Source organism: Populus alba, chromosome 3 (genome assembly GCF_005239225.2).
Source record: "Populus alba chromosome 3, ASM523922v2, whole genome shotgun sequence".
Taxonomy (NCBI): domain Eukaryota; kingdom Viridiplantae; phylum Streptophyta; class Magnoliopsida; order Malpighiales; family Salicaceae; genus Populus; species Populus alba.
In genome coordinates, this window is record NC_133286.1 from 4,782,923 (window position 1) to 4,795,137 (window position 12,215).

Sequence of the window (12,215 nt, forward strand, 5' to 3'; positions counted from 1 at the left end):
GGATAGATTAATGGAAGTTGAATGATGAATGCCTTGCTTTGTGGAACTTGCAAATTGTTTCTCTATTTTAACGCTTTAGATTACTAGGGACTAGTAATAAGCTGGTTGGGGGGTGTGATTAGTACTTAAAAGTGCATGTTTATCAAGGTTTTATATCATCATTTTGCACTTGAAGTATCAATAACTCCTTAACTAAAGTATGTTTTATAATAACAAATTTGATATTATAAGATACCTTAATTTATGGTAAATGCTCATTTTAAATGCAGGACTATCACATAAATAAAAGGATTGATTGATGAGTTTAAGCATTGAAAGTTAAAGGACAAAGAGATGGCCAAACTTAGAAAAGAGATGTCGGTGCAGTCCAAACCGGAACAGTGCTCGGTAATTGGATCATATCTGGAGCTCTAGATCTCGGATTTAAGTCCATTTTATATGTATGGAAAGGTAAAACATAGGCCTACAACTTTCATTTGGACACCAAGATCTAAGAAGGCCGTTTTCAAGTCCAAAATATAGGAACAACGAAGAAGTCCGAAGCTGTCCTGCAGCCCAGACACTATTTAGTGTTCAACCCATATCTTGAGTTCTAGAAGTCCAAATAACCTCATCTTTTTTTTGTTGGAAAGCTGAGACAATTTCCTAGAACATTCCTGAGGATTCTGGGCAAATTATGATGTTAGCAATGACGTCTTGTTCAGACAAGAAGATAAGGATTGTTATCAAGTCAAGATATGGCCACCCACTCATCAATTAGTCAACAAATCAATAGTTCCAAATTTTGGCCTATAAAAGGAGGCACTTACCATGTATTGAGGCATCTTGGTTTCCAGATCAAGATCATGCTCTTGCTTTCTCTCTTTGTATTGCTTATGTCTTGCTTTCATTAATATCAAGTTTATGCACTTCATTTCCTTTCCTTTGTCTAGTTAACTTCTTTCTCATTTATGTTCTTGTCTTGCTCATTTATGTTTCTTTCTTTTATTATGTCTAGCTAAGTTAATTATGTCAAGGTGAAAAGGGTACACTAATCGTGTAAGAACAAGTATAATATAAACTTAACATGGACCTTAACGTTGGATACTAACATGTTTTATATTTGTTATCTTGTTCACTTTAATACTTTGCTTGTTAAATGGTTAATCTAGATTTATGTTGTGTGTAACACTTGGTACAACAAATACTTGGCACTTTCATAGCCCATACTGTATGGTTTAACCGACACCTGAGCTATGAAAGGAACTTGATTTGTTGTTAACATAAGTTATAATCATGAATGCCTGCCAACATTTACAAGTATTAGCTTTATTCGAATAAGATAATTAATGTAATCATGTTAACAATTTATAATCTGATTGGAACCTCCTTTATGTGTGGTTTCCAATTGAGTAATAAGAGTTTATATTATACTTGTTTGAAGTACCATAAGTGGATCCTCTAACCTTGACATTTGTTTTTATCATTGTTTAATCCTTACGTTAATCTTTTATCTCAAAGTTCTCATTAATTTCTTCATCTTCTGTTATTATTATTATTATCATTGTTATTATTATTATTATTTACATTCTGTTTATATTATATAATATATATCTTTGATCTTTTCATAAAGTCAGTATATAGGCTGGAAACCTGTGACCCGGTCTTTTGGATCATTCTCAGGTGTAACAACGCCACGTACTGAGTATTGTAATTATTATTGTTATTATTATTGTTGTTGTTGTTGTTTTGTTATTTATAATTTATACAATTAACCTCTCTGTGGTTCGACCCCGGTCTTGCCGGGTTATTTATTACTTCGACACTCCTGCACTTGGGAAGAGACATCAAGCTTTTGGTCGTGTCATATATTATCACTTAGAAAATGAGAATTTTGTGCAAAATTGAGTTATTCTAATTTGTTGGAAGAAATTGAATAGAATCAATTGGTTTGTGGCATGTATGTTGTGTATTTACAGGTTTATAAATTTTTGGTAGCCTCCTGTATAGGGGTGGTATTGGCGATTTTTTTAAAAAATTAGATATCATATAATTCTTTTTTTTTTTGTTAATTTCTATAGATGCCATGAGGAAAATCCATTGCATGTTGTGAGGACAAGATCACTACTAGTTATTCTAGCAGTGATATTGATGACCATAAGTCATTAGATGCTGACCAAGAATAGGCACATAAGGCAAAACCATCGACTCATGACACAAGAGTGTTGAGTGTGATGTCGTAACATCAAGGGGGCGCCCCTTTACAGCAGGATACAAAAAAAAAATATGAGAGAAAGCGAGCTTTTTTGCGATGTCACGGTCGCACAAATTAATTACCCTAACTTCAAATACAACACACAAGATAGTATAGAGCAAGTAAGGGGTCGATCCCATGAGGAAGGTTCAAGTCAGATTTTTATGCTAGATGATATGTAATTTAGGGGGGTTGGATGTTATCTAGGCTAAAGTAAAAGAAAACAAAAAAACTATCAAGCGAAATTAAATCAAATAAAAAAATTATCAAGAGAACAAACCTTGGTCGCAAGCACACATCCACCTACAGAAATCAGAACTGATCATGCAAATGAAACATCAATTTATATTATGAATATTTATCTCTTCTTAACAATTGTTAGTTCAAATATCTGTCGTATAACTAACCCTAACCATTAAACAACCACAGTGTTCGCACTAGTAAATTAATTCAATGGCAGCCTTAAGAACTAGATAAGTTGATTAATCAAGAAAACAGAACTATCCACAGTCTATATTTGATTTGATTGAATGTTCTCCCTAAGATTAATAACTAGATCCGCTACAATTATTAAACTCAATTGCTTCACAAGTTCATATATTACTACTCCGGTTTTGATAACAAACTTAGTAATAAATTGTCTACAATAATAACTTAGAGTCCATTCTAGCAATTAAAATAAACAATCATAGGAAAAATAAGTATAGGAGAACAAGCATATTCGTCATATAAACTAAAAAGAAAAGGAAAGGTTAAATAAATCTTATAGTTCTTGAAATTCGAAGGTTTTTGTGTCTTTGCAACCAAGAAAACGAGTTTAGCCTTGCATGTTTGTTGAATAACTAATAAAAAAAAAGGAAGAATGCATGATTTCGGGTTTCTTAGAGGAAGGGGGCATTTTTCTCCTCTTGGCTGGCTACCCCCCTTCTCTTCTCTCATTCTTTTTATATTCTAGAAAACCCTAGTCTCTATTTTACAAAATAGCCCTTCCTTAAGTAGATTGTTTATATTTAAGTACTTCAGTAACTATTTTCCTAAAAAAAAAAGAAATAGCCTTACATGAAATCTTCAAGCTTTGACTTAGAGGAGCTAAATTGCTAAAATAAAAACTTGGATATCGGTTTAGATGCTTCGGAATGTAATTTAGGCTTGTTTCTTCACAAAACCTGTTTGTTAGCAGAATTCAATTGTCATCTTTGAAAAATCATATCTCCCTTATATGACATATTTTTTGGATGAAATTTGGAGCGTTAATAGGCTTTTGAGTTAGAAATTTAAAAAAATTGAGTTTGCTAATTGGACTTCTATAGCTCCAGATTTTCAAATCAGAATAGTCAAAGGTCAACATTGACAGATTGCGATATTTGACTTTGAAAGATGTGATCTCCATCCTCTACCTTATTTTATTTTCTCACCTTAGATGTACAGAAAGATATGGATATTAGCTTTTTAATGCCACTGGAATCACTTCATTTTGACCTCTAGAGCTCACGTTTTGCACAAAACATCGACTGAAGGTCAAATCTACTAATTACCTCCAATTTACTTCTTTTTGCATCTTTCATCCAAAAGCACCTTCAAAACATAAAATGAAGAATATCAAGGCATTTTATATAAAAAAACATAGGCAAAACACTAGTTAAATATGGGTAAAACTATCGAATAATATGGTTGCATGAAGCTTTCAACCTAGAATGATGTGGCAGTTTGGAAGGATTTCAGATCGTCATATATCTTAAAGGTTGTATGGATGGACTACATTCAACACATGATGTCCACGTATTTCACTTGATGGTCACAATCTGGTATGGAGAATCGGCACCTACATGTTCACGGTTTTGTTACCATACACACTAGTGGCTCTGTTCTATTTGTTTCGCATGTGAAGCGAATGGTAAGATTTTTTTACTACTTTTACTACTTTTATTTGTTATTTTTCATAAATATATTTAACTAACAATATTTTTATCTTACAAGCTATGGTTCTTAAATGTGAGCCAAACCTAATGAAACTTTTGTTGAAACACATATATGGAGTGATGGCCGCCAAAAGAAGATGCAATAGTTTGTAAATAACCGAACTTTACATTTTGTGGTATGTTGGTTTTCATCTCTTTTTTTATTAAGTTATAATTTCTTTCAATTTGTTGAATTTATTATTTCTTTCCAAGATACATACAACAACCTCTTGAAGGAGAGATAATGGGACGATCCTTCAATCTATTCGAATCTCGAAATGAATTTATGGTTGGAGGCAGAATCGTATGGTGGACCCGATAGAAATATGGTGTACAGACTCTCTAACACTACAACTAAGGACTTGAGAATGACTAGTAGTGTTTTGACCATTAAATGCTTATAATCGATTTCGAGCATTCAAACTCTTGAGTTCGAGGTGATGTTAAACCAGCAAGTATATGATTGGACGACCTATCTTAATGAAACATATGAACGACTCACTGTAGACCATGAAAAACTCTATCAAATGGTAAATGAAGATGAGATCACATATAGGTGATCTATGTGCTTCTTCTTATTGGCCCCACGGTCTTAACGATGACCACCTCCTCCACCTTCTCCTTCAGCGCCGCCTCTATTTTAGATTTATTCCTCCTCCTCCAACACCACTTCAATATTAGATTTATTGTATTTGAACATATAAATATTTAAGTTTGTAATAAATATTTAATTTTTATATTATTTTAATATATTTTATTTTATTTTATTTTATTTTAATTTTTTTTATTATTTTTCTATTTCTGTTTAATATATATTTTTTAAAAGATATTTTAAACTGATTTCCGATTGAACACTTCAGTTGATATAATTAAGATAATTTAAAGGGAATTATGTAAATGTCAGCTCTTGTATAGTAAAATACTTAATAGTGGTTAACCTGCATTTTATTTATACATAACAACCCGTTTTTCACAAAAAATACATGACAGGAGACAAGTCTCCTTTCGCTTGAAGCTGCAATCATAAGCAAGCCCCGCATGTCAACCAACTGAAGTTATTATCAAAACAATTAAAGAAAAATATTAATGTAATTCATCTTTAATATAAACACTACCAACTCCTGTTTTTTTTTTAGTTCTGTTTATAATTATAATTATAATATGAAAAATTCACTTGTAGATTTTATTTTTATTTTAGTTTAATATAAATATTCAGATTAACTTATGCGTATCTCAACTAAGTTAAACTTATGGACGTTATAATATCAAAACTTCACTTGTAGACTTTATATTACCATGCTAAGAGCTGGCCCTATCACGGGCATGAACTCCATGTATACAGACGGGAAAAAAAAAAAACAAAAAACAAAAAATTCAATGGTACAATGATGTCCATATGTTTGCCGACAATACATGGGCCTTCTGAGCTAAGGAAAGCTGGCTAGCTAAGTCGATAGCTAGCCAAGCTCCTCAAGAAGCTGCTTCCATTTTCGTAGTTTTATTGCTGCAAGCATATCCAATAATTATTCCTAGTAACTTCCTTGACGCCATTGCTATCTGATAAAATATTATTTCAAGCTCTGAAACCCGTCTTTAAATATCCCTCCATCCATAGCCAGCCTTGTCATCTCAAAACAAGAAGAAAGAAAGAAAGAAAGATGGAGAAATCTCTGCATGCTCTAATAACTAGCGTCTTCTTCCTCCTCCTCCAATTCACCTCGCAGTGCTACGCATCAAAAGATGAAAGTTACTCTCGACCTCCTGCTCGCAACATCATCTTCACTGATCATCACGGATCGGAACCTGAAGCCCAACAGGTTAATTTCTTTCTCTCCCTCCATCTAGTTACAGATATTATACAATGCGTAATTTATCGTATATGTTTAGCTCAACGGCAGAGGATAACAGATGTATGGTTTCAGGTGCACGTTTCGCTGGTGGGGAGAGACCACATGAGAGTCACATGGATTACTGATGATAAGCATGCACCGTCCACGGTAGAATATGGAAAGCAACCGGGAACATATAATGCAATGGCAACCGGAGACCACACTTCCTATCGTTATTTCTTCTATAGCTCAGGCAAGATACACCATGTCAAGATCGGACCGTTGGAGCCAGGAACAACTTATTACTACAGATGTGGAGGTTCTGGCCCGGAGTTATCCTTCAAGACCCCTCCTGCAACTCTTCCGCTTGAATTCGTTGTGATTGGTGAGCCTTTTTTTAAATTATTTCATGACCACATATTAATTACAATGCCCATTATCTTCGACATTATAAGTAATGAATCCATAGTTACTGTGACCAAAGTGAATTTCGGTTCAATTGGTCATGCAGGAAACTAAGAAACTGTTGCACGAGCCTATCTTAATTGATAAAGCTTAGAAGGTTGCAGATCGGTTGGATTGTAGGTTAGTGCTTCGAGTGTAAGCAACATCTAGCTAATTAGAGGGCAAAGAGTGAGAAGAATATTACACATAGCATTTACTATATATACACCTTTAAGCGAATTAAAAGGTTCTTTAAGCACTTGCAAGTCAAAAACAAATTGCCCAATTTCTCAAATGTCTCTCTCAAAAGATAGATAGACGTGTAAGGCATAAAAGGAATATATCCTAGGCATCTTGAAGCGAAGTCTTTGGGTGAGCTGGCTTAAAAAATACTTCTAACCTCAAGCCAAGAAGATGGATGGATCGGTTCGGTCAAGTTTATTCAAATTAATTTTTAATTTGATTCGATATAAATAGTCAAGATTAAGTTTTACGTAAGTAAATTATTGAGTTAACTTGGTTTAATAACTATGGTTATAGTAGCACAAGAAATTAATAGCTAAAAACATATTAGCATAGAATCCTTTAAATAGCAAAAATATCCGGAAATAAATTACATTATATATACATCGTAACAAATATGACAATAGTTATGAACTAATTATCTCAAGAATTGTTTTCCCTGGAAGAATTGTTAAACAAGCTTGTTTCAACTTAATTTACAGGTGATCTCGGGCAAACAGGATGGACTAATTCGACCTTAGCACATATCAACAGCCGTGATTACGATGTGTTATTGCTACCGGGTGATTTATCTTACGCAGATACCAATCAACCTCTGTGGGACTCATTTGGCCGCCTCGTGGAGAAATATGCCAGCCAGCGGCCGTGGATGGTGACTGAAGGAAACCACGAGACCGAAATCTTCCCGATTATACAGCCACATGGCTTCAAGGCCTATAATGCACGGTGGCTGATGCCATACGAGGAGAGCAATTCAAGCTCAAACTTGTACTACTCATTCAACGTCGTTGGCACTCATGTTATAATGTTAGGATCTTACACGGATTTTGACGAGCACTCGCAGCAGTATAAGTGGCTTGAAGCTGACTTGGGCAGCGTTGATAGGAAGAAGACGCCGTGGGTCATCGTGTTGTTGCATGCCCCCTGGTATAATACCAATAATGCACATCAAGGTGAAGGAGAGAGCATGAGAAAAGCTATGGAAGAGTTGCTGTACGAGGCAAGAGTCGATGTCGTGTTTGCAGGGCATGTCCATGCGTATGAACGATTTGTAAGTCCACTTAACTCAGTATATAATATTTGCTTTATCAGGTAAAATACATTTCTCATCGTCCCTCAAGTTAAAAAAATCGGTCATATTTGCCTCTCTATTTCAATTTTTTGACTTTACATGCACATTTTTACTTAGAAAAATAATTAAATCTTACCCACAAGCCGTCTTTCGTTTATGCTTTGTTGCAGACAAGGATTTACGATAACAAGGTTGATCCATGTGGCCCTGTGTATATAACAATCGGAGATGGTGGAAATCGTGAAGGGCTTGCATTAACGTAAGTCTCAGATCTCCATTCCACTTTTACTTTTGCAGCATCTTAAAGCTATCAAACAGATAATTTATAGAAAATAGGAAATTAATATCAATTGCTAATTGCACGCATTATCCAATCTATCTGCAAGCATGCTGATCATCTGCGGTTAATGTCTAGGTTTAAAAATCCTGCTTCGCCTCTTTCTTTGTATCGAGAGGCGAGCTTCGGGCATGGAAGGTTGAGGATAATGGATGAAACGCGGGCACACTGGTCATGGCACCGGAACAATGATTCCAACTCATTTTCGGCCGACGAGGTGTGGTTGGATAGTTTAAGCACATCTACAGCTTGCTGGGCAATTGAGGACGGGAAAGAACCACCAAAATTTATTGCTAACGATGAGCTTTAAGTTCATTCAAGTAAAGGATGAGTTCTTAACTGCACTGAGAAAGTAGCTCAGTTAGCTTTAGGTAGCATTTGAACCTGCCATGGCTGCAGGGAGGTTCCTTGGGCTAGCTAAGCAGCATAATTAAGAAGATAAAAAGGAGATGGGAGTTGCAGGCTTGCAGTAGTATGGGCACCAAATTGCAGTATCATTAGTACTTTTTGGATGGTGTTGTCGCATCTCGGTGGTCGTCACAGCAAAAAGAAAAATATATTGTAAAAAGTTGAAATTCCCCCTAAATAATTAAAAGAAAACTAGGAATTCTAATAAATAACTCTAGTTAGTTCTAGAGATTCAAGTAAGGAGTTATTTATATCATAAAAAAGGATGATGTTTCTTTCACTATATCTTTTCTTATGAAAAATTATCTTAAATATGTATTCTCTTTATTCTAGATTTGTTCTTTTTATAGCAATTAATCACTCTAATATTTTTAATTTTATTTATTTTTAATTTTTTATCCGTTATGGTAAGAAACCCGACTAACCTCATGTAAACGAATTGGATCGGTTAAATTAAATAATGAGCAAGTTGTACAAAAATGTTTCAATTAAAAAGAAAATAGAAATGAATAGAAGAAAAGATATGCATATTATACATAACTAGAATGGGAATTCTTGACAATAATAAAGTGAGAATTTAAAATTGATATGAACAATGAAATTGAATGGTATAATGGATGAACAACAAATGATGCCATGATTTTATTGGTACATGAGAGGTCATCAGGCCCAATCAACAACATGAGACTAACTCGTGCTAGGTAGGTATTTGAAACCTTGAAATAAATTATTAATTAGATAAAATTATTATATGCAGTTTTTCTTGATTGTATTTTGGTGCAAGTTTGGAATGTAAAAGGTAAATTAATGATATGGTTCAGATTCACCTTTGGATTCTTTAAAGTAAGCATTTAGTCATGTGTATGAGATTGGTTGTTGATAAGGTTCATTACATGGTTCAGCCTTTGGTTTTTTCATGATGGGTTTTAATTTACGGATGCATTCGGTCAAATTGAGATTCTTATAGATGATGGGTTTAGTTCAATTCTTTTGATGGGTAATTCAACCAGATCAAGACATGCTATGCATGCGATATTTTTTGGGTAGCAAAGAAAGTTTATTTGTAGTGTATTTTGGGTCTGTTTTGATCCTTATTAATGAATATAAGTTTGGGCCATATGGGATTCAAAGTTGGCTTGGGTTAATTAAGATGTTGAGATCATATCAGATTTGTTTGCGGTTGATTTTATAATTCTTCAAGGACTTAAATTAGGAAAATATTCTCCTAACATTCAAGAAAATTTTGTTTATTATTTTTCCTATTATTTTGGATAATATTTATCAACAAAGGATGAAGTTTCCTGGTCACCAAAGAATGCTAGGGATGCTGTCAGATCTGATTTTCTAAAATAGAAATGATTAATTAATGATTCTTCTAGTCTAGAAGGAAACTAAATTGGCAAGTATTAAAGAGGGATATTTTCTTCATGAATTTTCCATGTGAAACAAGAAAAATAAACACGACAAGACAAGAAGACTTCAAAATTAATTCTATATTCAAATTATATTTCTTAATCTATTTGGGACTTCTTAAGAGTGGCAAATATGATTCTAGCATATCTAGGATATTAATTTTAGATTTTTATTATTTTTATTATTTTCTTCTTAGTATTTGATTTATTATTACTCATTTAGGTCAATTTTATAAATGGATGACGTGATCAAAAGATTGATATCTTCTCCCAGGTGTAGGAATGTTAAAGTAATAAATAACCCGACAAAACTGGGGTCGAACCACAGGGAGGTTAACTATATAATAACGATGATGATGATGATGATGATACAAAGAAGAAGAAGAAGAAGTTCAAGAGGACTTTTAGATGTTTGATTAATGTGATGATTAAACAATGATAAAAACAAATGTCAAGGTTAGAGGATCCACTAATGGTATTTCAAACAAGTATAATATAAACTCTTTTTATTACTCAACTGGAAACCACACACAAAGGAGGTTCCAATCAGATGATTTGTCATTAATAGCTCATTATAAATTGTTAACATGATCATATTAATTATCTTATTTAAGTAACATCAAACTTTTAAATATTGTCAGGAATTCATAATGCTAACTTATATTAACAACAAATCAAGTTCCTTTCATAGCACAGATGTAGATTATACCATACGGTTGAGCTATGAAAGTGCCAAACATTTGTTGTATCAAGTGTTATACAACAAAAAGCTAGATTAACCATTTAACAAGCAAGGTATTAAGAATTAATAAGATAAAAATGATAAGACATGTTAATAGCAAGTTGATTAGGATATAAGCATTGAAGTCCATATTAAGTTTATATTATACTTATTCTTACACCATTAGTGTAACCTTTTCATCTTGACATAATAAACTTAGTTAAACATAATGAAGAAGAGAAACATAAATAAACAAGATAAGAATATAAATAAGATATAAGTTAACTAAGTAAAGGAAAGGAAATGAAAAGCATAAACAAGATATTAATGAAAGAAAAACTTAAGCATTACAAAAATATAAAGAGAGAAATAAAGAGCATGATCTTGATCTGAACAACCAAGATGCCTATATGCATGGCAAATGCCTCCTTTTATAGGCCAAAATTTAGAACTATTGATTTGATGACTAATTATTGAGTGGGTGGCCACATTTTGACTTGGTGACAATCCTTATCTTCTTGTATGAACAAAACATCATTGATAACGTCTAAATTTGAACCATCTATACCATGAAATTTCTAGGAAATTGTCTCATCTTTCTAGGGGAAAAAATTGAGGTCATTTTGACTTCTAGAATTCAAGATATGAGTTGAACACTGAACAGTATCTAGGCTGCAGGATAAATTCGGACTTCTCTGTTATTGCTGTAATTTGGACTTGAAAATAGCCTTTTTAAATCTTGGACTCCACATGAAAGTTTTAGGCCAATGTCTTATCTTTTCATCCATACAAAGCAGACCTAAATCCGAAATCTACAGCTCTAGATATGACTCAATTACCAAACAGTGTTTCAGTTTGAACTGAACCAACATCTCTTTTATAAGTTTGGCCCTCTATTTGTCCTTTCAATTTCAGTACTTAAACTCATCAATCAATTCTTTTATTTATATGATAGGCTTGCATTTAAGATGACCATTTACCATAAATTAAAGGTATCTTATATTATTAGATATGTTATTATAAAACATGCTTTAGTTAAAGAGTTATTAATACTTCAAGTGCAAAATGATGATATAAAACCTTGATAAAAATGCACTTTTAAGTACTAATCAGTAGACTCAAACCAACCCATATATGGGGATCCATTGGGGTTATTTGAAGTATTATATAAGTATTTTGTATGCTGAAAAGCAAATAGCCATGGATTTATGAAATAAAATTTTGTTTTGCATAATACAACATGTTATTTTTGGGGCGACAAAGATCAAATTTGATTAATCAAGGTATAATTGACCTCGTGGCATCATTCGATTTAATTTCAATAGTGTTGGTATTTTGGGACAGGTTTTCATTGTGTCACACTTCTCTAACTTGATTTTCAGCTTTATTAGGGAAGTATCATCTTCATTGAGGGTTGCTTGACCATGTGATCAAGAGGTTCATATCAGTTGCTATTAGAGCTAGGCTTAAGAATCAGGTTATATCCTTCTTGTTTTCCTTATCTATTTTTTTTCACGTCAGCTTCTCTTTGTCTATCTTTGTTTTGTTTTGGGTTAGT

At 33.2% G+C, this 12,215-nt stretch overlaps 2 protein-coding genes across 4 annotated transcripts in view; one reads left to right on the plus strand and one right to left on the minus strand.

Moving 5' to 3' along the window:
- LOC118037857 (uncharacterized) overlaps nucleotides 1–12,215 on the minus strand; it is a 95,002-nt gene that overhangs the window by 50,162 nt on the left and 32,625 nt on the right. The gene's annotated exons all lie outside the window — the stretch shown is intronic.
- LOC118037861 (purple acid phosphatase 22) lies at nucleotides 5,754–8,856 on the plus strand. Its single transcript, XM_035044001.2, has 5 exons — nucleotides 5,754–6,008; nucleotides 6,114–6,405; nucleotides 7,190–7,758; nucleotides 7,950–8,038; nucleotides 8,195–8,856. The coding sequence occupies exons 1-5, from the start codon at nucleotides 5,850–5,852 to the stop codon at nucleotides 8,424–8,426; spliced, it is 1,341 nt and encodes a 446-aa protein (XP_034899892.1). The 5' UTR covers nucleotides 5,754–5,849; the 3' UTR covers nucleotides 8,427–8,856.